The sequence below is a fragment of the Carya illinoinensis genome, chromosome 14 (assembly GCF_018687715.1).
Source record: "Carya illinoinensis cultivar Pawnee chromosome 14, C.illinoinensisPawnee_v1, whole genome shotgun sequence".
Taxonomy (NCBI): domain Eukaryota; kingdom Viridiplantae; phylum Streptophyta; class Magnoliopsida; order Fagales; family Juglandaceae; genus Carya; species Carya illinoinensis.
This window is the reverse complement of record NC_056765.1, coordinates 725,061-751,041: the sequence shown is the minus strand read 5'-3', so window position 1 is coordinate 751,041 and position 25,981 is coordinate 725,061. Positions and strand designations below refer to the sequence as shown.

The 25,981-nt window shown below is 33.7% G+C and overlaps 3 protein-coding genes across 7 annotated transcripts; 2 read left to right on the top strand and 1 right to left on the bottom strand.

The window, feature by feature from the left end:
• Positions 1 to 3,117: 3,117 nt before the first annotated feature.
• Positions 3,118 to 9,086, bottom strand: LOC122294450 (hydroxyproline O-arabinosyltransferase RDN2-like). Of its 4 annotated transcripts, none has more exons than XM_043103188.1 (10): positions 8,907 to 9,086; positions 7,857 to 8,442; positions 6,834 to 6,901; positions 6,545 to 6,746; positions 6,255 to 6,352; positions 6,004 to 6,073; positions 5,789 to 5,860; positions 5,439 to 5,552; positions 4,299 to 4,413; positions 3,118 to 3,315 (listed from the first exon to the last, which is right to left on the bottom strand). In XM_043103188.1, the coding sequence occupies exons 2-9, from the start codon at positions 8,274 to 8,276 to the stop codon at positions 4,351 to 4,353; spliced, it is 1,107 nt and encodes a 368-aa protein (XP_042959122.1). In that variant the 5' UTR covers positions 8,277 to 8,442; positions 8,907 to 9,086; the 3' UTR covers positions 3,118 to 3,315; positions 4,299 to 4,350. The 4 variants fall into 4 exon arrangements, with proteins under 4 accessions (XP_042959122.1, XP_042959121.1, XP_042959120.1 ...); XM_043103187.1 differs by having other exon boundaries at positions 7,857 to 8,432; XM_043103186.1 differs by having other exon boundaries at positions 7,857 to 8,432; positions 8,777 to 8,907.
• A 2,524-nt stretch (positions 9,087 to 11,610) lies between these two features.
• Positions 11,611 to 14,106, top strand: LOC122294277 (NADPH:quinone oxidoreductase-like). The gene is made up of 3 exons (XM_043102881.1): positions 11,611 to 11,828; positions 11,927 to 12,115; positions 13,612 to 14,106. The coding sequence occupies exons 1-3, from the start codon at positions 11,732 to 11,734 to the stop codon at positions 13,914 to 13,916; spliced, it is 591 nt and encodes a 196-aa protein (XP_042958815.1). The 5' UTR covers positions 11,611 to 11,731; the 3' UTR covers positions 13,917 to 14,106.
• An 874-nt stretch (positions 14,107 to 14,980) lies between these two features.
• LOC122294276 (NADPH:quinone oxidoreductase-like) lies at positions 14,981 to 19,338 on the top strand. 2 transcript variants are annotated; one of them, XM_043102879.1, is made up of 3 exons: positions 14,981 to 15,224; positions 15,317 to 15,505; positions 18,855 to 19,338. In XM_043102879.1, exons 1-3 carry the CDS (start codon positions 15,125 to 15,127, stop codon positions 19,169 to 19,171), a joined length of 606 nt encoding a protein of 201 aa, XP_042958813.1. In that variant the 5' UTR covers positions 14,981 to 15,124; the 3' UTR covers positions 19,172 to 19,338. The 2 variants fall into 2 exon arrangements, with proteins under 2 accessions (XP_042958813.1, XP_042958814.1); XM_043102880.1 differs by lacking the exon at positions 14,981 to 15,224 and adding an exon at positions 16,190 to 16,847 and having other exon boundaries at positions 15,366 to 15,505.
• The last annotated feature ends 6,643 nt before the right edge of the window (positions 19,339 to 25,981 follow it).

The following is a 25,981-nucleotide window of genomic DNA, read 5'->3' as shown; positions in this document are numbered from 1 at the left end:
TAAAATTTAAAAATAATAATAATATTATTATAAAATAATATTATAATAATATTTTATTAAACTTTTAATTTTTATTTTAAATTATCTCTTTGTCTTTTATCTCATAATTATTTAAACTCCCTCGTATTCCATTTGCTTTTGTAGACTGGGCCTCTCGTGCCTCTGTCATGTTCAACCTAAACATGATATTTTTCCATCTCAATTATTAAAAAAATGCTTTAACTATAAAAAAAAAATCTGACAAAATAAATTTATAAGTTAATCATAATTTAACGTATTATTGTAAAAATATTTTTATTATAAAATAAATTAAAAATATTATGTTAATTTATATTAATTTTTAAATTTATTTTTACACATCTTTTTATGCCGTTGCACTTCTCTGTTTATTGATTGATTGACAGAGAAGTGGAGATTTGGAAATGATGTGAAAGATGCTGCATATACAGTATTTTTCAAATGAAAAATGAGGGAGCATGAAGATGCCAATCCTATCAAACGAAAGCTCTATATATATATATTAAAACTGCTGCATATCATCCTCACATTTAATATATTATTAATTTTGACATGTAAAATAAAAAAAATAAAATAATAAATTCATATTTTTTAAATTGTAAAAAAATATGAGATTGCTGTATATATTTTTCTTATATATATTAAAAAAGTTTAGTTATAAGTACACTTATATATTAATATATGGATTAATTTATTATGATTGGTCAAAAAGTAAATTTTATTGAAAACAGTTTTAATTTAACTTTTAAATATGAAAGAATCAGTATTAACATATAAATTAGTATGCGACTTTATTTATATGTAGCAAAACTCATATATATATATATATATATATAAGTTGTTAATAGTAAAACAAAATAATTTGGGTTTTCAACACATTTTCGTCTGTTTCCGACACTTCAACCAGTAGTGCATGCCAAGTAATGGTACAAAGGATTTCAGTTTTAGTGCTTTAGGGGGAGTGTGAAGTGTGATCTTCTCATATCATTTGAAACAATTGATCAGTTTGGTGGATTGATTAATAACTTAATTGCCATTTTATTCATGAAATGTATTGGAGTAGAATTACAACAAAATCATGATTTTTTTGGATTTATTCTGTTTATTAGATCTAACAAGTATGTGTGTTAGATTTTTATCATATGACATGTAAAAAGAACTTGATATTCTCTTATTGATGATCAATGTGTCCACTATCCAAACAAGGTGGTCAGGAAGGAGTAAAGTGAGGATTGGCAGTAGTGATGACCCTTAAAACTGTTAAAAAATGATAGTGGCAATAAAAAAGATTAGGTAAAATAATGTGTAGGACCGTTCTAAAATAGTACTTAAATCATATGCAGATCTGAGTTGTTCGAAAATCCGTTTATCTTGGCAATTGTTAGACAGAGAGCATCGTATGCTCTCACCCTTTCTCCACTAAAAGCTGAATAAGTGGACAAGGAACAGGACATTAATGATGTGCAATTTTAAGGATCTTCTGCTATTGTTACTATGACTATGATCTCTGAATTGGTTTCCAACAACTATTCAAACTTTAAAGAACATGGAAAAGCATAGAGGGAAAGCATATTCGGCTTTTCTCCTGTTTGCATTATGGGTGTTTTGTTTCTTTCCTCCCACTCACATTTGAACAATATCTTTACATTCTAGGGATATGGAAAACAAAAACAAATTAAGCAGAAGTTAGTGTACTCAAGCTCAGCTCTGATTACAAGTGTCATGGCATGCACTCTCGCAGAAGTTGCTGGACCTTTGTCTATTAGTCATTGACATGGCAGTAAGGGGATCGATGAAGTTTGCATGTGACTGAGTGCCGCAACCAAGTGTCCCTGTCCACCCCAAAACCTAATCTGACCCTACAAATGCAGAAGCAAAGACTTTAAAACTTCTGCTTTGACAGACCTTAACAGATTCTCAATAGGCTACCCTTTTGGGTGATGGAGCTCGATCGGTTCTAGGTCAGACTGTGTTTGTTAGAGAAAAGAGAAAAGAATATGGTGAGAGTTTTAGGGTTCATGGATCTAGCAAAAGATTCGTGAAGATGATGTAATTCATTGAAGAAGGAAAGAGACCTAAAGAGGACATGAGATCATCGAGATCAACATGAGGATTGGGTTAAAAATAAAAACTTTTGCATGAAATTCTCAACGGGAAAGAGAAAAGTGTGGCTTTTCTTAATTTTCTTTCAGCAGCTAATTTGTTTTAAGCACAAAAGAAAATGGTTGACCAAAAATGTCTGAAAAGTCGGTCTAAAACACAGCACAAACTAGGCCTCAACATCAACTTTGTTATGCTTGCAAAATAGTTCGATAAGGTGCTAACAAGTAACCAATGTTCTAAGTCCCCACGATTTCAACTTTAAACATCTAATTGACACAATTAAGAATGTCTCGTTATTGATTTTGACTCGGTCTGGTTCAAAAAGATATTCTAGAAACAACATATTCGGAGTAGAAAAGACATCATTTAATCATACAGTTTAGACAAAATAAAATATTTTGTTAAAAATTAAATAAAATACTATTATAATCTAATTTTTTAATATTATTTTCGTTTTAAAATTTGAATAATTTGAATAATTTATTATATTTTATATAAAAATTTAAAAAAATTTATAATAATTATATGAGAAGAGACCTTAATTTTATGTAACCAAATTAACAATTTTTGTTAGAATTTCTATTAAACATTAAATAAATTTTATATCAATTATTATTTGTTTGAATTTGTTAAATAATTCTTCATTCTAAATCTGTCACAAAGTTACAAAAATAGTAATTTTATATACAACTTTTTAAGTATGTAAATTCCGTATATTTAAATAAAATATATTATCAAAAATTAAAATTTTCATATAAATTTTAAATTTACTCACTTTTTTTCTCTTAAAAATGCACAAAACTTTGTACTTCTCAAATTCTACAAATCATTTGCCTACAAAGAATACTTTAATTCGGTAGTGAGCTGTTCAGTGGCAAAAGGTGATTTGTCTTTGATTAAAAAACGTCATTGTTATTCTTTGACCGACAGTGGCAGTATGGCACTAATCAAGCACGTGAACTCGAGCAACTTTTCATGAATTATGTACAAATCAGGTACACACATAGATGCAACTCATGATATTAAAAGGAAGAGAAAGTAAAAAGGAGGCTGCAATAATTCATTCCTTCAGGCCCTTTTTCGTTTTTTCTTGAGAAAAAAAATGTAATTAGTTAATGTTTGCTTTGTTTTTTTCTATAAATTGTGGCAGTGAGTGTTCCAGCAAGGCAATCCATGACCATTTGAAGATGGAACCTGAAACAGAAACAATGAAGCGTGCAGAAGCTTTAAATGCAAATGTGCTAGAAAGTAAACTTGTAGCTGTCAGGAATGCAGAAGATAGAAAGCTTCCAAAAAAGATGGGAAAAACTAAAAAAAAAAATGGTAAAAATGAAGCATAGCTTGCAATCTATTATCTGCCGACACAAAATGAATCATTTCTCAGAAGTGTAAAAAGTAAAACAGCAGTAACCAGCAAAGTACCTGGCTATATGTGTACACTTATTTAATATGGACCCATGTCTCAGAAGTGAAAATGATAGGAATTCCTGATGCGTAAAATTCAGACAACGAAAGATAATCCCACAATAGTCCAAAAAACTGAAAAAATAAGTGAAAATGGAAAAGGCTTTCTCTCCGTTTGCCCATTCTTTCCCGCACCCTCTTTTCCATTCTTAACTTTTTTTTATATATCCTATATTCAGCCGACAAAAACTCGCACCCTTCACCCATCTTGATGCCATCCTTCTTACAGACAGTATGTGAAGGGTTTAGTTCATATGCTATCCATAGTTATGTTCCATAGTACAAAAAGTTTATCCACTTTTTTACATAATTTCCCACTTGTTTAACAAGTAGACATGTTAACATTTTGAAGATTAGGATTTTAGGGGCCAGAAAAAGGAGGTTAGGAATCAGTTTGTTTCTTTTTAAGTGGGAATATGAGATTTGCCTTGTACAATATCTTATGCATTTGGCTTATTTCTTTTATTTCTCTAAGAGTTCCATTCTACTATCTTTAGACCCACTAACATATAGGCCAAGGGTCTAACAGAATTTCTTCAACATTTGGAGAATCGCAAGGGATAAGAAGTCCAGTTTGCAGCAATTACATTAGCCAATCACAATACCATTTATGTTGACCATTCTCAGTCAATAATATGTGGTGTTTGCCCAAGATCCAAAGAAAAGCAGCAAAACGATCTTATCTTCTATTTATGGTGTTATATATCTTGTACCTGGGAACATCTAAGCTGAGGTTTCTGTACAGTTTCATGGGCTAGCAAATGTCTACTGTGTATCCCAATTAGGAATGTTTGCAGTTGCTTCATTCACCATCTTAACAAGGGTGACCTGCAGAACAAATATGCAGAGAGCAAATATGGAGTCATAATTTCCTCTTTATATGCATAAAGCAAATTAATAGTCTTTGGGAAATGAGAAATATATGAAGGTGAAAGGTGAAACTGAATTCTTTTAGTGATAATATGGAAAACAGACTTGTTCAATACATCATGGTAACCATCTCAAACTTCCACATGCTGCTAACATATAAAACTGGATACCATCATAGGAAGTCCAATTTCTAGGAGTATCAAGTGCTATTTAATCCCTTGGGTGAAATCTACTAGATTATCATTTGTGTACATGCATCAACTAGTTTCAGCAATTTTTACCAGCAATCTTTACCATATTGCAGCATTACAGACCTTGTGCCAGTCAAGCAATCCACTATCAACAGCTACACAAACTGTAAGGAAGGCAATCCTCCCAATAGAATCTAGCCTGTGAAGGCCACCCTTTTCCCAATTTGTTTTTCCTGGGTACTGCCCTTTTCCCATGGGAGGATTTAAGTATGCTGGGATGCGGGTTTTGTTTCAGTCTCTATGATTTAGGAGAGTGACCACACTGAGGCACTTTTAGAAAGCATAGGATAAAAAATAGGGGAAAAGGGGAGTGGAAAGATTTTTTTTGGGGGGGGGGGGGGGTGGGTTGATGGCAATTTCCCCTAGTGGCGGGATTCCCCCACCACAACCCCCCCCCCCCCCCCCCCCCCCCCTCTCTTCTCTCTCCTTCCTCCCCTACGGTTAAGGTAGGAAAATCATGGCGAAAAGAGCAAAATAAAGGAGACATGGAAAATAAAAACATATACGATGATCACAGTGTGTTCAAAAAGAGAGCAAACTCATATATAAACAGAATTTCCACTTATGCTTGAGAAGCAAAACACACAAAAATGCAAAGTTTTGTAAGAGCTTCATCAGAAACATTTAAACATGGATGCAGATATAATGGAGCGACTAGGCCAGCACCATAGACTAAAAATCTGCCATCTAGCAAGAAGCAATGGCTTCAAATGGATATCAACATGGACATACCACGCTTTCAGGGACACCTGGAGGGGGCAAGGAGAGGTTTCTTGGTGGAAGTCCACGTAGAAACAACCTCTTGTCAAATCTCCACTCTCCGATTTGCCCATATGTTAGCTCACCCTAAATAGTAAGATGTATCAGATATAGCTTCTGAATAAACTGATATCAATATCTGCTAATAACTACAGGTTCAAACTTGTAAACTTGCAATTTAAGAGAAGAAAAAGATGAAGAAAATGCCGGTTTTAAAAACTAATAGAATGAAAAGGTCCACATAAAGGAAGATTTACATAAGCAAACAGCCATAATTGGAATAGCAGCTTATCATAAATGAACGAAATGGGAGCAAATAATACCTTGAAGTTATAGTCACATCCATAAGTGTAATGAAGGATAAACCTTTTTCCAATTCCCCAATCCCTCGGGGGCTGAAAAAGAGAAAACACAAGTGAAGGCTTCTAAGAAAAGCTTCAATATATGCATATCTTAGTGTTGTTTCAGGGATTTTCTAAAAACCCAATTAAAACTCGAAATCAACTGTCAAATGAAGAACTCAAAAGAAGAGAGATACCTGCAGCATGAAGTCTTCCCGAAGAAAATGCTGCACGCCATGCAAAGCAGATGCTACAGCATAGCCATACCTAGGAGCAGAAGCATAATATGTAAGTCCAGATTGATATCAAACCTTCCGGAACTTTTTTTTAAAATTGGCACCGGTTAAGCGAGAACAACATCTTGACTAATCCTTCTGGCATGAACCTGCAAAATGAAGTCATTTTCTGTTGAACATGATGAGAAAAATAAATGATTTTCAACGCTTACATTTCTAAAACCCATCCAAAAGTTTGATCAGCCTCTGGGTCGTATTTCATTCTCAAAGAGACATTCATCCATGTGGGAGCAATCTTCTCCAACAAATCCTGAACAAAAAGATAAATCAGTCCACAAATGAAAACTTTTCCACCAAACCGAAAGAAAAAAGAATCTTTAGATGAAAGGAAATGGTTAACAAAGAAAATAAACAATGCCAAGGCAAGAATAAAATTGGAAAAACTAGTATTATTACATGACTACGTATCTTTAAGTAGGTCATCTGGTAACAAGAGTTTTACCTTCTTGATAATTACAGGAGAATTGCCAATAGGATCAATATTTTTCACAGGGCCTTTCTCCTCAGGATAGAACTTCCTCAGAATTTTCTCATGCTGATCAGGCTTAATGTAGAAAAATGGGAAGGCAGTAGGATGTCCCCCACGTGCCAAATTTGGCAGTGGCTTTATAAATATGTGATCAGGCTCTGCCATCAAAATGTATCTGCTCAATGGTAGAACAAACAGCCTTTCAAATTTTATGAAGGTAAAACGCAACCCCATTTCAGATCCATAAACTTGCAGCACTCACTCTTCCTCTATTGTAGCCTTTTCCAGCCATTGCACAAAGGCCCATGGTCTATTTAAAACAATGTATCCCTGAGACATGATGTGAAACTTGTGTCAAGAATGTATATGTTTAAGAATCACAGCCAGACATAAAATGATTACCTCCACATCTGTCAACAGATAAAGATGAACAGAACATATAACAGCATGCTTGCCAATCAATAGTTTTGTAAGGACATAAGGAAACCAAAAGTATAGAGATGCAAGGTTTATGCTTCACATGTATATCTACCTTTAGTTGCTTTGGTGTTTGCAATTGTCATGGAAGTGGATGGAAAGCTTAAAAAGGCCAAAAAGGAATGGCTTGAACAAAATCCATTTTTTATATGGGTTTTGCTAGATGCAGTCGGCAAATGCAATCGGCATGCAGTCGGCTGTACGGAATAAATAAAAAAAAATTATAAAAATATTTTTTTTTCATGGTTGTACAGAATGAATAAAAAAAGTTATAAAAATAATTTTTTTTTTTTTCATATAAGTTCCATATTAATTCATTTTTTTCAAAACGACTGCACGCCGACTGCATTTGCCGACTGCAAAAATCATTTCTCTTTTTATATTGGCACGATAAAAAGTTGTTAGATAAGTAGCGTGGTTAAAATCCACATTACGTTAGCACATAGGACCAAGCAGCGTGGTTGAAATGTTTGAAGAGTTTATTTGAATTAAGTTTCATGTGGTGACTAGTAAATCATTGAAGAAAGCGAGTAGCCGGGATTAGCTCTAAAATTGCAAGAGGTACTATACTTCGCTCTTATTTCACTAACTGCATTCCTAATTAACTATAAAGTATGAAATTACTACATACCCCCAGACCAAAGTCTTGCTGATGGAACATATATGGTGCTAAAGATGTAAGAAAGTAGTTAGCTCTTAAAATTATGCTTTGCATGGCCAGGAGCTAGGCTAAGATTTTCCAACCAACAAAGGAGAGTAATTATGCACCAGAAGCACAAAATAAGCAGCTGACAGCAAGAAATCTCACCCTATCCATACCAGCAGGAAGAGGATCAACCACAACGGTAGGAATCTCATCCATCAAGTTGTCGGGATTTCCTGAATGCAAAATCCGAGTGAATGCTCCCATCTCTGATTCCGGCAAGTTCGTCTGCTTCTTGTACCAATAGTACATAATGCGACACTGCCATTTGTTGTAAGTAGCATCTGTGGCTGTTACTGCAACATGGAAGAGGGACTTGACATTCCTCCGTTTCCTCATATTTTCGGGCATCTCAATAATTGGGTCAAATGATAATACACCATCGGAATTAATAGCTACCCATTTCCCGAAAGACCCATGGTGGAATATCATTGTTAACAAATCATACGTCGCAAAGAAAAACCCAAGAGCCAACATTATCAACAATATTGGCGAAGCCTGTCCCATGGTCTTCCTACCAATCATAGGTGGTTACAATAAAATAAAATAAAAAATCCCAAATGCTCATAAGAGAGTAAACTCCTATTCAAAACGGATTCCAAATGAAACCCCTTCCATTAAAATCTCCCCGCTCTCCAGCTGACAAAATGATGAAGCCACAGCAGTAAAGTTCTCCACACCCTGCACAAGTCTAGACATATAAGCAACTTACTTAAGCACATAGGACCAAGTGGCAAGTAGCATGGTTGAAATGTTTAAAATGTTTAATTGAATCAAGTTACATGTGGAGTTACTCTAGAACTAGTGAATCATTCAAAAGCGAACATTATCAACAATAGTTCATTGCATAAATTCACATAAATAAATAAACTTACAAAGAATTCATGAATTCTAAGTCAGATAAAAACTGAGAAATAGAGAAAAAAAGAGCAAATTCTGAAAACTCTGCCTAAAGAAACAAAAAAGGGGACCCGGGAAAGTTGCAGAAATCACCAAACATGAACAAGCAAACGAAACCCAGAAACCTTAACGAGCGCTAATTCCAGGAGACTTTCAGTAGCATTGGTTAAAAGTACAAGGCCCGAAGAAAACGATGATGTTCGATGTATTTATTTTATTTAATAGACATGGATGTTAGGGAGATAAAGAGAGCACCTTGGCGTGTGCGCAGGGACACAGAGATTCGAATATATATATGATTTGGATGTAGCAATTGAGTGTGACTGGAAAAGAGACTATTCTTCGGATAGAGATCGCCCGCAATTCGTTTCTTCGGATGGAGATCCCTCGCATGATCCGGATCCGTCTCGTTCCTGTGATCGGAGTCTTTCTTTTCTCTCCATATTATCGGCAGGGGAGGGGATTACCGACTTTTCAAAAAAGGATGCACTTGCGACGAGTCGTTTAGCGTCACGGAATTCTTACATTTTCAGAAAAAGAATTAATAGACTTAAAAAAGAAAATTACTTAATAAACCTAAATAATTTGATGTAATTTATCTAAACTCTCTTTCGTATAAGTTGATTTACCATATCACTTAATTTCTAAGTTTTCTATTTTCCTAATTTAAATTTTAAGTACTTTATTTAATAATTTTTTAAATGCTTTTAGTCGACTATACTAATTTAGAATTCATTTATTTAAATTTTTTATAAGAAAAATGATAATTACAGTTATGAATGTCAAGAACTGTGCAATCACTTTGAAAAAAATAAAAAAATCGGTAATTTTCATAAAAATAAATTAATTTTTTAATAGTGAACTTCACTTTTTTTCAAAATGATTGCATAACGCTTACCCACTTTACAACTGTACGTAGTATTATTTTTTTTTTTTATATTTTTTCATTTTCATCTCTTAAGAATTTTTAACTTTTTGGATATTATTTAACATTTTCAAGTGTTAAATTGGAGCTAAATTTGTATCATTTAATTAAAAATGATAATTATGATAGGAAGGACTCAAAATAAATCTCTTTTAAACAATTATATAAAAAAAATATTAAATTCTTGGTCTAATAATCGAGCAAAAAAACCCTCCTTTTTAAAATTTTTCTGGTTCAAGGCTTTTGATATATGAAAGACAATATTTTGATTTATTTATAAAAATTTTATTATTAAGTTGGTGTGTAGAGCACGCATAATAAAATGTTTATATATCATAATTTGATTTATAATAAGTATTTTAAAATTTAAATTTTATAATTTAAATGATGTAAATAATCTATTTTATACATCAATTTAAGAATATAATATTTTTTTCTTAATTTTAGAAAAAGATTCCTTTAATAAGAACAGACAATTTTAGAAATTATTAAATAAATGTTTATTCAATAGAGAATTATAATTGGCTGAAGATTGCATGCATTAATTATAATTTATATGTAATTATAATTCATTCTTCCAAGAAGTCCAGCACAAAGTTCCAGACAGATCCATTATATAAATTATAATGTGTGCAGCGCAACCTTCGCCGCTCAGAGTCATGTGCTCGTTGAATGGGCTGTCTCCGACCATGCGGGTAACGCGGTCGTTATTCAGTGCCTGTGTTATTAAAAATTGTTTTTAACCGTCTGAGCCGTTTCGATAGTAAAATTGTTTATTGTTTTAATTTTTTTTAATTTTTATATAAAATATAATAAATAATTTATTTTTTTAATTTTAAAATAATAATAATATTAAAAAATAATATTTAAATAATATTTTATTTAATTTTCATATAAAATCGTTTCATCTTACTATTCAAACTACACCTATAAAAAAATTTTTTAAGAAAAAAAAAACTTCAATTAAAATTATATAAAAATAAATTTATAGATTAACGTGATACATTATATTATAAAATTATTTTTATTAAAAAATAAGTTTAACTGATTATAAAAGCTCACACTAATTTTTGAATTTATACATTAATATGTTTAATAAATTTATAAAAATTACTTTAAGCATCTAAAAAGAGTCAAAAGTCCACTTTTTTATTGAGAAAATTTTACATATAACTATATGTTTTTAAAAACTATGACAACTAACCTTTAAAGCGTTTTAGATTCATATTTATTAAATCATAAATCTTTTTTAATTGTAAAATTTTATAGTGAGAGAAATATTTTAGTATATCTCACAAAATAAATATTTTAAACATTATAATAAATATGATCGTATATATTTTGTTTTTTTGAAAACATTTTAAAAATATTTAAAAAAACAAAAATTTACTATAGGTAATTTTTTTAAACATTAAAAAAATAAAATAAAATAAAATACGTACAAACCCTCAAACCACTGTCATTTTCCTAACAAATATCAAACATTAAGTACAAATGCAATAAAAAATATAGCTTATAATTTTAGAGTTTATTGCTTAAAACTTAAATAATAAATTTATATATTTAAAATATTTTAAAAAATATTAAATTTATTTGAAAACAAATTAAAAAAGTATTTTATAAGATAAAAATGACAATTATTTAATTTTTTAAAGATTATAATCATAAACATAAAAGTTTAAAAGATGTATTTATTTTAAAATTGTATGTATATTTTCATTCATTAATATTTTTAAAAACAACTTAAATTACATTATATATTATTGAAAAAATACATATTTTTCTTCAAACTTAGTTTTTAAGTTATTTAAAATTAAGTACTCTGATACATAAACAATCGAATTTTTCTATTAAAAAAATTTAAGACAATTTAAATATTTTTTGGCTCTCCTGCAACTACTGCTACCAAAAACTTCCTTACTTCTATCCGAAACAACCAGTCAAACCTCCCAATCCCAAACTGTTAGTCAAACCGTCAAACCCAATCCCACTTACCCACATTCCATTATTGAATGCACAAGGCTCCGCCCGCTTCTTTGCTGCATTCCCAAGTCTCTGTCAGACTGTCTCTCACGCAAACACCAATTCTTTGCTGCATTCCCAAGTCTCTCTCTCTCTCTCTCTCTCTCAGACGCAGACAGACGCCAAGAGAGAAATGGTAGCAGTGGTAGCAGCAAAACCGCTAATTAGAGTGGCTGCTCTATGTGGGTCTCTTCGTAAAGGCTCCTACAACCAAGGCCTCCTTCGATCAGGTGCTTCTTACTTCTGCTCTCGCCCTGCTTGCCATTCTTACGTGTTTTTTGTTTTGGTATTTGGGTTTTTGATTGGTGGTGATTGGCTTCGATCGTAGCAATCGAGCTAAGCAAGGAAATCAACGGCCTGCACGTAGAGTCCGTAGACATAGCGACGTTGCCGATGCTCAACACCGACTTGGAAGTTGACGGAACATACCCCTCGGCCGTGGAAGCATTCCGCCAGAAGATAAAAGGAGCGGATAGCATCCTCTTCGCCTCGCCCGAGTACAACTTCTCAGTCACCGGTACACATTTTTTTTTTCCCCAAAGTTTCACAGTTTGTGCGTTTTTCTTCGTGAGAAAAACGATCATGCATTCTTGTAGAATACATTAGTTCAAATGTAAAGCATTCGCTTTGCTGTTTATTTGTTGCAGAAAAAAAAAATAATGCTCAAAATAGCTCAAGCTTAGAACCATATCATCTGAGTTTCATTACTACTATCTCACTGTTTTTACAAGGGGAATGATAAATACAGTTTAAGTAGAAAAATACAAAAATCATTACCTTAAATAAGAACTTAAATATTTTCTCATGTGTGCAAGTATGATATAGTCTCTTATACACTTAAGTCAGAAGAGATAAAACGTTTTGTTAGAAGTTGAATAAAATATTGTTATAATATAATTTTTTTAATATTAATTTTATTTTAAAATTTTAAAAAGTTAAATTATTTATTATATTTTGTGTAAAAATTAAAAAAAATTATAATAATTATAGGAGATTAAATGACATGAGATAGTTTGTTTGGTGTAACCAAACCAGCCTAAATTTTATATTCAATAAAATGAATCATTCGTAATTTTAAATAATTTTTTTCTCAAATTTTGCAAAGTTGAGACACAAATTTATAATGAGGCCTCATTTTAAATTATTGTATTGAATATCAATTCAAAATTATTATTTAAGAATTTTAAATAAAGACTTATTTTATTTAAAAAATATTTAATATAATGATGTATATTTCATTTTATTATAAATAAAAATTTTCATTTTAAACTTTGCCTTAGACCTCTCAATTTGTATTAATAGCGTGGCCAATGGCCATATCATCTCCTTTGTAGATCTATATTTTGAACAGAGTTGATCTGTAATTTCTTTTCTCTGGTATGCTGTATACTTCGAGTAAAGTGCAATACTCAAATTTGAAATACAAAAAATGGGTTTGGAAAATTTCAAGTGTAAATATCTAATGTGCACGGCAATGTAGCCTGAGGCAATTGGCATTTGAAGATTGTTGTCTCAGCTTACCGTTTTATAAATGTCACTAAATAGTTTTGTACATATCATTTGTTTGTTTGTCTATAGGCATCCCTAAACCTGTGAGTTTTCTTCTATAGTAAATGTTAGGATTTCATTCTCTGGCATTATTACACAAATGAATTTTATAAAAATAAATTCATAAAATGACGCGGTTTGATGCGTCAATTATGAAGTTACTTTTATTGTAAAATAAACTTAACGGATCATATGAACCCACGTCAATTTGTGAGTTTACTTTTATGAAATTCTTTTGTAACTGTAGAATTTCTTATTTGGTGGCATAGTAGGATCTGCTACTTTTAGGAAACAGTGAGAAGAAAAAGTGAAGAATGGGGAATTCAATATAACAATCTATGACGGAAACTGATACAAGTTCGATTGTTTTAGTCAACATTTTAGGATTTTTTCCATTTCCAAATATCCGGTGCTTGTGACTCGTGCTTTGATTTGGTAATGTTTTTCTCTCCCCAACTGTACCAGCACCTCTGAAGAATGCAATTGACTGGGCATCTAGACCACCAAATATTTGGGCTGATAAAGCAGCTGCAATTGTAAGTGCTGGAGGCGGTTTTGGTGGGGGACGGTCACAATATCACCTTCGCCAGACTGGAGTCTTTGTTGATCTTCATTTCATCAACAAACCTGAGTTTTTCTTGAATGCATTCCAACCTCCTGCAAAGTTTGACAGCGATGGCAACTTGATCGATGCATCTGCTAAGGAGACTTTGAAGGAAGTTCTTTTATCCTTGCAGGCATATACACTACGCCTTCAAGGTAAGAACTGAAATAATGTGTGATTCAGTATGTACTGTGCTGCCATTACAGCATACTGATCGTTAGTAGACTTCCAGATTATTTGTTTTCTCAGCCATTGACATAAGGATTGGTTTTCTTTTATATTTTCCTTTTGATCTCACTTTAGAAGTGAAGTGGGCATTCAATAATAAATCAACTTGCCCTCGTCTTCCGTTCTAATAGAATGTTTTTATTTTTGAAGTATTTATGCTAAGTTAAAAACCAGTACCTACTGGTGCTTATATAACTAAAGAGTTGACCAATGAGATGAAATGGTCTGTAATACATATTCATTAAACAACAGAAGACAAGCTTCAAATGCGAGGGCTGTGCACTCCCATAATTAGTTGGGATTTTGTTCCGGAAGGAGGAGTGGCTTCAAATTCAAATTGAAGAGAATACTAAAATACACAACAAATCTACAATAAAAAATTTAAACTAGACGGTTTGGGTGTTGAAACGTTCTCAACACTCTTCATTATTATTTATTATTTTATTATTATTTTTTACATACTTTTTATTACTATTCATTATTTTTTATTATTATTTAATATTTTTTTACTACTATTCACAACATATTTCAATACTTCTCTACATTTAAATCCAAAAAAGACTTGGAAGAGGGGACTAGAGTTAAATTAAGAGTTTTGCTACATACAAGCATAGTCGTGTACTAATCTGTGTACTAATACTGATTTATTCATACTTAAAATTTAAATTAACACTGTTTTCAATAAAATCTATTTTTTGACCAATCATATCACATTGATGCATAGATTAATGCACAATTATACTTGCAATTATATTTTTCCTTAAATTAAACCTCCAAACAATGTCATTGCATTATATATACATATATAAATTATTATCAAAATGATGTTGTTTTAGTAGAGAAAATTATTATCAAAATTATATTTTTTAAAATTTGTAATGGTTAGGTAATTATTATATGAAAAAATTAAAAATTAAAAATTTAATATTAAAAATTATTTATATTTTAATGATGTTTATACCTTGAGATAAAATTGAGAAATTGAGACATTCTCAATATCCGCCGTAAATAAAGCAAATGCCATTCATCAAACGAACCGAGATCGAGCACCTCATCCATTTTCTCCACAAGCAGCTCCACTTTGGCTGTCTTCATATACCAAGCTCCCATCCTTCGTAATCAGAGACGCACAGCGGCAGATTGAAAATGGCATCATTGTTAACAGCAACACCACCGACAATTAACGTAGCGGCTTTATGTGGGTCTCTCCGTAAAGGCTCCTACAACCGAGGCCTCATTCGTTCCGGTACTTCCATCTCTCGCTTGGCTTCGCAGCATTCGTTTCTTTCTTTTTGGACTCGCTGCATTTTGATGGAGTCTGCGTGGTTTGTTGCACAGCAATCGAGCTCAGCAAGGGAATCAACGGCCTGGAGATAGAGTACATAGACATAGCGCCGCTACCGATGCTCAACACCGACTTGGAAGGCGAAGGAACGTTCCCGGCGGCCGTTGAAGCTTTCCGCCAGAAGATAAAAGAGGCCGATAGCGTTCTCTTCGCCTCACCCGAGTACAACTACTCCGTCACCGGTACTCATTTCTTTTGTGGATTTTGCTATTTTCGCTATATATTAGTATTGACAACTATTTACATATTTAGATCCCAGAAAATCAGCAAATTATCTTTATTTTAGGAATTAGCCCAATTAGCTCAATTACCATATGTATTTGTTTCCATACTTAGCTATTATAAAGTCTATTTATTCTGTAAATATTTCTTCTCTATAATTTCGTAACATGGTATCAGCCCAAAACGATCCCTAAATAATACTCTCATGGCCAATGACACCAACCCACCCGTCTCTTCCCCCTGTCTCCTCCACCCAGACTCTCACAACCTCTATTATTGGCCAACCACCCATGCCTCTCACTGGATCTCTACCAGAAAGTCATCTCCTCGCCGGCTAGCTCCTCTATTTCTCCTTTCAATCCGAACCACCATTAGGTGGTGGATAGTGGCGCAAGCCACCACATCTCTCACCAAAAAGCCTGCTTCTCCGACTTGCGCCGACTGAAATCCAGTCATTCCCTGTGACTCCCAAACGGCCATGAAGTCCTAGCCGAAGGCATCGGGACTTGTACTCTATTCCCCATTCTTACTCTATTAATGTTTATTATATCCCCTCTTTTTCATTTAATCTCCTATCTATTTCCCAACTTACCACTCAAACTTCTTGTGTTATTTTATTCTCTTCTAATACTTGTGTCTTTCAGGACCTACAATTGATGAGGCCGATTGGAGCAAGTGATCTTTGTAATGGACTCTATGTGTATCGACCCGACCCTCTTTTTGCATTAGCATTACTAACCACCGCCATATGGCATCAACATTTAAGTCATTCTTTTAGTTTAATTATTCCGAGTCTTTTTCATTCGCCTTGCATTATTTCTTATTGCGATATTTGTTCTCGTTCTAAGCATACCCGATTGTCTCTCTTTCTAATGACAAAAGTGTTGCTCCTTTTAATCGTATTTTTTGTGATATATGAGGTGGCTATCATATTTCTTCTCTATGTGGAGCTCATTATTTTCTCACAATTGTTGATGATTTTTCCTGCACTACTTGGACATATCTCATGCGTTTTAAATCCAAAGCATATACTCATTTAATACATTTCTTTACTCTTGTTCAAAATCAATTTAACACCACTGTTAAAACTATTTGCACTGATAATGGACAATAATTTTTCTCCCACCAATTTCAAACATATCTTCAAGATCACGGCATCATTCACGAATGTACATGTGTTGAAACTCTACAACAAAATAGTTGTAAACATCGGCACCTTCTGGAGCCCATACCTCCGCGACTATGTCTGTCCGGTCTTACACACGAAGCCCATGGCATCCTTACTTGCTCCACCGACCTTAGGTACTACTTATCTTTTGTCTTCTTTTCTTTCATATTCTTGTTTTTCACCCTCTCATATCTCCTATATAAATGCTCTCACCACATGTCTTGATCCCTCCTGTTATTCTGAGGTTACTCGCCACTCTCATTGGCGTGAGGCCATGTCCTCTGAAATTCGTGCCTTGGAAGACAATTCAACTTGGACTCTTGAGCCGCTCCCTCCTGGTAAGAAACCCATTGGGTGTAAATGGGTTTTCAAAACCAAGCTCAAGGTTGACGGTTCCATCAAGAGATACAAAGTTCACTTAGTTGCCAAAGGCTATACTCAGGTTGAAAGCCTTAACTATTATGAGACGTTTGCTCTGGTTGCAAAGATGACCACAATACGGTGCTTGTTAGCTGTTGCCGCCACCAAACAGTGGATCATTTATCAACTCGACGTCAACAATGCCTTTTTACATGGTGATCTTGATGAAGAATTTCACTAGTCTCAGGCAGATCAATCTTTGTTCACTCGTCACCTCTACCAACATCACTCTTGTTCTTGTTTATGTTGATGACATTTTGGTTGCTGGTAATGACATTTCTCATATCGAGGTCTTCAAAAGAGTCATTTCCACTCACTTGGACCAGTTGCCCCACTGCTCGTTGTTCCATTATAGGATACTTCATTCAGTTAGGCACCAATCTGATCTCCTGGCGTACAAAGACATAGACTACCGTGGCTCACTCCTCTGCTGAAATTGAATATCGGGCTATGGCCGTCACCACCTATGAGCTTACTTGGCTTAAGTAGCTTCTTGCCGATCTTGGCATCTCTCATTCTGAACCTTTCACCTTACATTGTGACAATTAATCTACTTTCTACATCGCACATAATCCTATATTCCATGAACGTACAAAACGCATAGAAATTGATTGTCATATTGTTCGTTACAAGATTTGATCAGGTCTCCTTAAAGCCGTTCATACCTCTTCTCATGAATAAGTTGCCGATATCTTCACCAAAGCTTTAGGCCAGGAGCTCTTTCATCATTTTTCATGCAAGTTGGGCATTACGGATCTCCATGCCTCAACTTGAAGGGGGCTATGTACATATTTAGATCCCAGAAAATCAGCAAATTATCTTTATTTTAGGAATTAGCCCAATTAGCTCAATTACCATATGTATTTGTTTCCATACTTAGCTATTGTAAAGTCTATTTATTCTGTAAATCAATACAAAATAAATATAACAATTCAGTGCAAATTTCTTCTCCCACTAATTTCGTAACAATTAGGATCTATTTGTTTGAGTTTAATATTTCTTGTAAATAAATATTTCCTCTTTCTGTGTATTTGCTGAAATAAAAATTGTTGAAGAAAAGAAATTTTAGGGAAGAAAAATGTAAACGGACCAAAGAACGCGTTTCTTTTGATAAAAAGTTGAGGTGAAGACTTCTACTTGCTAGCACGCATGCTTGCTTGTGTCTGAGAAAGAGCAAGACGGATATTGTGAACCATTCTTAGTTAATGAAGCACTTTCCTAAGCATCGGCTATTGTTTCTTTGATATGCTGCAATATATGTACAATGCAATCCTTTGCATATTGTTTTCTGTTGCTTATTTCAAATGGTTCAAGAGTTATTGAAGATTGTTATTTTGTTCCTAGACATGAGACATCCCTATGGTTATGAAACTGTCTTTTGCCATAATGGTTTGAGTCAACTCTAAGAATTTTACAATGTGGTAAAATGTAAAGAAAAAGGCCATATGGTTTTGAATCGTATCCTTGTAATGCATTCTCAGAAAAAATATTGACTTTATAAAATCTTAGAAGATGTCAGATGAAGTTCTTAAATCAAACTGTCCAGAATCAATGGATTATATGTCATCAGCATTGACAAAGCCACAAAGGGCACAAATTGTTCAGAATCACTTCTGCGTTAAGTTGTTTTAATCATCATATTTGGATTCTGAATTGAAAAGGTCCGATGCTTGTGATTAATGCTTTGTTTTGCCAACACTGTCTCTCCCCTGCCTTAACAGCACCGCTGAAGAATGCAATTGACTGGGCCTCTAGACCACCAAATGTCTGGGCTGATAAAGCAGGTGCAATTGTAAGTGCTGGAGGAAGTTTTGGCGGGGGACGGTCACAATATCATCTTCGGCAGATTGGAGTTTATCTGGATCTTCATTTCATTAACAAACCTGAGTTTTTCTTGAACGCATTCCAATCTCCTGCAAAGTTCGACAGTGATGGCAACTTGATAGATGAATCGGCCAAGGAGGAGTTGAAGCAAGTTCTTATATCCTTGCAGGCATTTAGCGAGCGCCTCAGTCATGATTGCTGGAATAGGACATGATTCTCAGCTGAAACATAATGTCCGTTTCAGTATGTACTTTGCTGGCATTACAAGTTATCTGATACTTTATTTCAAGACCGCATGTTGTTGGACTTGCTTTCTTATTAGTTTTTGTAAAAGTGAAGTTGGAATTAGACATCAACTTGATCTCATGATTTGGCCACTCATATACTGTTTTTTTCCTATAAAGGTGAGTAACACTACTCATCATCACGATTTCATCATCCTCTTATCATCTCATAACATGGTATGAGATGATTATTATATTTCACTTATAAATTTATTATTAATGACATATCATGAGATAATGAAAGAATGATAAATAAATAAATGATAAATAAATTTTTTCTTTTCGAGAAACTAGCCATAAGCTCTTCTTGCTGGTTGGGGAAAAAAAGTGTTATGATTCTATGAACAAAGTCTGGCTATCGAAGCCTCTCTCTCCGACTCTGCTTTATACATACATATTTCTGTTAACCATAGGCTATCTAGAATTTGAGATGACCAAACAAGAGTGGTCTTAGCTTGGCCTCCGGTCGACAGAGCCCAATGTTAATGGGCCTCGTGAGAGATTCGGTAAGAGCTGATTTTTGACAAAAAAAAAAAAATATAAAGACAAGCTTCAGTGTATGATTCCTTTTTTTATGTTATTAATATTATTTGCATTTTCCGCCATTATTATTGGAAAATAGCTGTTTTTTTTTTGTTATTATTTATTATAAAAAATTGTATTTGCAAGCCGTGGTGGAAGATATATTCTCCACACAGCTAACAAAATTTGATTTTGCAATAAAAATTTAAATTTTTGAATCTAATGAAAGACGTGTCCTGCACAATGTCTCCACGTTAAGTTCAAGGAAAAAAGCTCTTGTTTACATAGTTGTTATTGTAGCTCAAACGATTTTTTTGTTGGTTTACTTATAAAATGAAGAGAAATGATATTTGCAGTTATAGTTGTGCAAGCGTCGTACAGTCTTTTTGAAAAAAGTGAATTAATAAGGGGCCCTTATGAAAAAAATTAATTTTTTAATTATAGACTTAACTCATTTTCAAAATAATTAGACGAAATTTACACATTTTATAACTGTACGTAACATTACTCTAAAATGAAACTTTTCATCAAAGTTATGATCATGTTATGTGATTCATTATATCTGTTTTTGAATAAAAAAAATTTATAATTTAACATAATATATAAAGTCATTAAACTTTTTAAATTTATTTATTTTTTAAAAAATTTGATTTAAATATCTATACCAACTATTTGATCTGAAGTTTGAACTGTACAGCTGATCTCGACTGGGTTACCTTTGATGATTTCAATTAAACAAGACCAAAATAATAAATATAACCTTGGGTTCTTCGCACAAAAGTAGATGTAGTGCTGCATATATGGGAGTGGCAGCAGCGAGTCTAGACTCAAAATAAAGTTTCAGGTTGTTGTGGAGGCTGCGGCGTGTGTACCTTTGCTGCCTCGGAAGCATGGTGTTATTTACATACGGGCTGATTTGCAAGGTGTTTGTTGGACTTTTTGGCAGAATAATAGAGCTGCTACGCCGCCTGAAGCTCTGAGCAAAACCGTACGTGCTTTTGTGGAAGACAAAAAGGATGTGGTGAATTGACATAGAGGAAGACTAGATATTTGAGTCTAGTCATAATCATATTGGTAAAGATCAATGAAAGAGAGAGAGAGAGAGAAAGATCGGTACTACTGCAGAAAGTGAAATGCTTACCAAATCTTTCTCTTGAAACATGGCTTTCAAATCTTCATAATCCCAGGTTCCCAAATGGTGATTACTTTACGGGGACAAATTAATTTAATTTATAAATTAACTGAATTTAATTTGACTTTGATGTAAATCTATGGATCACATATGAGAATGTATGTGTATTATATGAGGAAGTCATTGTAATTTTTTTGGATTCTTTTTTTTTTTTTTTTAATCTTAGTATGGTATTAATTGATTTTTTTTTTCCTTTGTGAAAGTTGAAAAAGGTGGTATTTGATATTCATATTTCCTAACATCATAGCATGGTATAACTAATTGCTATTTTTTTTCGAAAAAATACAATTTTTTTTTCCTATTCCCATTAACCTTTGTTAAAAAAGGAGTTATCATGATTAGGATTTTTTTTTTTTCACCATAGTCTAACTATCGCGTCTGTAATGTTAAAGGCTCGTTTGGATACTAATAATATCTCAGATTATCTGTAAATATCAGTGAAATAATTTGAATTAATATGTTTTGTAGAGTTTGAAAAATGAAATAGAAAAAAGTTAAATAAAAATATTATAAAGTTAAAAAATTATTTGAATATAATTTTTATTTCAAAATTTGAAAAAGTTTTATTCTTTTTGTGTTTTATTGAAAAGTTCGAGAAAGTTGTAATCATTATTGGGTGATGATTAGATGAAAAAGTTAAAAGTTGGAAATTAAAAATAGTTTGTGTTAGAGTGATATTTGAAAATGAAATATTTGAAAATATTTAAAAATACTTAAGAACAATTGTGTACCTAAATAGGTCTTAAGACTACTACTTTTAAATGTGTAATGATTGCAGGGCCGAATGGACCCTCATAGAGATTGGGCCAAGCCCAAAACCACAAGAGCCTGTGGACTAGAAGATAGGGGCCTGCAAAACAAGACTTAGAGGTCAATAGCCATCGCGCGCCAACGCAAAGCTCAAATCCACATATCATTAACCATTAATCATACTACAAGAGAAGCGAGCTTTTGTGATCAAAATTTAGTGACCAAAAGGACTATTTCCTACAGTTTTCGTAGGAAATAGTCCTTTTGGTCACTAAATTTTAGTTACAAAAGTCATCTTCTCTTGTAATGTCAATGACATAACGGCAAGATAATCTTCCATGTGATACATGCTCATAATGCTCACATAGGTATTAAATTCCTTTAGGGTAATGATTGATTGAGAACCCTAATAATCTGTGATTTAACGAGATCAGAGGAAATCGCGCCATAGACAAGCTCCCATCATCATGGGCTAAACCCATATAAATAGAGGTCAAATGACACGTTTGAGGGCAACTTCTGAACTCAATGCACTGGAAAATACTCACTAGAATACATACTTACGTAGGCATCAAAGGTGTGCCTAAACACACCCTGCTCTTCTACTTACTGATTGTAGGTTATTGTAAACCGTTGGTAGGGCCATGAAACATGTTCGCAACAATGATGCTACATGTAAGTCATGCTCAAATGATTATATAAGAAAGTGAGACCTACTAAGAAAAATTGAATATATTTTTTTTCATATGATCCTATTTTTTTCAAAGGATATGCACTTGCAAACCCTAGATTTGTACAGATAATTTTTAATTTTGGCCTCTCAAAACCACAGCACAGTACGCACTTCAGCAAGATAGATGCTTTTATATTGGCTTGCTTGATTAATAGCTGAATGGAAAGGCACATTTTATATATGATCGAAACTCGAAAGGCTTGGCCTATGCAAATGAATGTCAGCCCCTGCATGCTGATCATTCTACTTGTCAAAAGCCTAGTACGTACCTTGCAGCAACGGTGCCATTTAGCAAGCAAGCAATTGCCTAGCAATTATCCACAAGATCGTTCGTTCAAACAAGGGCTTTAATACTCGAACCAACCCCAAGTGTGGAGCCATATGCATGCATGCACACGTCATTTCTGCTGTAGATATATATCCTTAATTTCTGCGCCTATTCAAAGCAGCTAAGTTCTTGCCCATGATCTCGTAAGATTCTCTCACATGCACATGGGCTCTATGACTCGTTTTAATGCAACGTACGTACGTGCCACCGTCAACACATGAGCCAAGTCACAGTTGTTTCAAACCCTACACATACACCACGGTACCGACAGAACGAACATTTTGAGAAACTGGGAAAGTACCCAAAACCTTTGATCGGGTGAGATATCCTATTTTACACCTACGAATGAGGAATTGACAAGTATGAGTTATAGTAAAGTAAACAATACATGATCTGGAATAATGTTATTTTCTGATCTCTTTGCCCTCTCTGTCTCTCTCTCATCCCACCGCTCTTGTCGGTTTGCCCCCCCAGTCTCTCTCTCTCTCTTTGAAATAAGTTCTCCTTCGAAGTTCGAAGCCCCTCTCTCCCTCCCTCTCCTCCAATTACCCCCCTCAACCAGACTGATGAATTGTCTATGGTATAAAAAAAAAAAGCTAGTGCAACCCTCAGTAGAAAAACCACAACTCAATTAAAAAGAAACTCAAATTAGAAATGATAATTACAAAACTCTGCTACTTCGAAAGTTTAGCATAATTTGGCCAGGTTGCTTCAGCTACAAAATAATAAAATAACGAAATTATGTCAAATCAAAAATAAAGACCACTTTCAAAAGATTGCTTTTATTTGTTTTCAATCTATTGGTTTTTTTTCATGTACTCAATTTGAGAATGATCAGATCAGTGGCATTATATGGGCTTTCCTCTGTCTCTCAATCCTTTCTTGATATATTGGCTAGAATTATATATGTTAGCTAGAGTTTTAAAAGTTGGGGAAACAGACTTCTAGTTTGGCCAATATCAAATGACCTCATGTTTTCCTATAATCCTAAGTTTTCCTTTCTTAGAAATCAGCTAATTCGCAAAATCTTCAGATCAATCCCGAAGCACTACATCCTATCAGTACCAATAATAGCCAGAATTCTGCATAGCTTAAAAAATCTAGATATCCCACTTTTCAACCAACCAAGCTGAAAATCAATCCGAATATTTGAACGCTAGATATTAGGGAGAAAGGGAAAAGGGAATGGGAGAAATAGGGGAGGAGAGCTAGGTTATGCAAATGAGAGGATGAGAAAAGAGAAGAGGAGAGCTTGGCTGTGGAGATAGGACGATGCGAAATGGGAAGAAGAGAAGCAGAGATGGGATGATGGGAGAAAGGGAAAATTCACTAACTCGCATACCCCATAACACATAAGTCTTATATGTGTTAAAATTCTATTGGCTCGTGTAAAGAGGAAAAAAACACCCGACTTGTTTGAAGCTTTTCCCAAAATGTTTACATTTTTATAAAAATATCAAAACTCAAAGAGTGATCATGATTCAATCATTTTCCTTGTATAACCCTTATAACTCATTATATTTATACGAATCCTCAAATATTGGAGCTGATCGATCATCTTAGTGTGTTATTAAAAATCACAATATTTTGTGGAGAGATATTTGAGTAATGTTAAGTATAATTGTGGAGTGGACAAGCACGATATAGTTGTTTTAAAAAAGAATAAAATCTATTATTAAAAAATTAATTTTTTTCATATAGATCATATAATATTTATTCTATTATGTAGTACTTACGTACTTACGATTATAACTATCATTTTTTGAGATATTTTATCTATATATATTCAATTCTGCTACATACAGTCACCGTGCAGTTGGCTGATGTCAGCATCTATTAAAAACAAAAAACAAAAATCTCATTTATCGTCTTCTTCCTATTTTGTTTAAAAAAACAAAAACCAAGTCTCAAGGAACTCATCGCAGCCTTCTTCCAATTCAGTCCAAGCTATCGGCATCGAGAAGTCGAGAAGTAGCCTGGTTGCAGCTTGACGCTTGTAGTGGAATCTGTGTGTTTTTTTTTTTTTTTTTTTTTTTTTTTTAATTCTTTGAAAACTATTACGCAATGTCAGTTGGCATCTAGGTTTGAGCTTGAAGCGGAAGAGGGTTTCAACTGTTTGGCGTCTCTTGAAGATGGAGATTCGATCTCGGTAGTCTGGCTTTGGCTATGGCTTTGGGGTTGGCTATACATGGCTTTACAAGGAATAGCTTTAAGATCGTAATCGGAAGAAGATGAATCTTTGAAGACTCGGGAGTGATTAATATTGTTTTGTTGATCAAAATCAATGGAGGTGATGATAGATGATTTAGCCGGAGCAAGTATAGAATAGTCGAGAGGAGTGGGTGGAGTGACGGCGCCGGTGGCGTGTGGCACCATGGGATCGAAACCATTGACAGGAAGTGGGTTGAACTCGGAGAGCATGCTCTGTAGCCATGTTGATAGATCGGAGGGGTTGTAATGAACGGTCTCGTAGGCGAGTTGAGAGAGGCCATCTCCCTGAGCATTACCCATCAAATCTTCGAGCAGCTCGAGCTTCTGGGCAACCTCGACCATGTCGTAGGACCTCACCTGGTACCCCAACACAGCCAAGAGCTCGTCCACGCCACAGTCTAGTTGGGACTCATTTCTATTGGCGCTGACGAGTGGGGAAGAGAAAGGGTTTGAGTCGGGAGTTGGGGAAGAAAGGGATGGATTTAGGGTTACAATATGGAGAAAAAGAAGAAGGAGGAAATGAGACAGAGTGGGAGAGGAAAAAAATAAATAGATGAAAAATACACAATTTTATTAAATGATATAAGCACACAGCTTACAAGCCGGTTATACCAAACGATTGCATCAAGCATTTTTCGTATATATATTTGAATTCAATAGTACTACTTCGTAATTATTAGTAGAGAAAAACAGTAAAAGGCCGGGCTTGCGCTAAAACCCCGGAAACGGCAGTTGTTTTAGAGACCACGTCCAATCCACTAAAAAGGTTTACGCAACATAAATATCATTACAAGTAACGAGAGACGTGTATATATATATATATATATATATATATATATATATTTTATAATTTTTTTTGTAAATTATTTTATAAAAGTATCTTGTATTAAAATATGATTGTATAAAATATTGTGAAAAAAGTTATACACCAATAATTTTACATTATATATAGAGAAATTATATTTTTAAATTGATGTATAAAGTACACCGGATAAAATATTTAC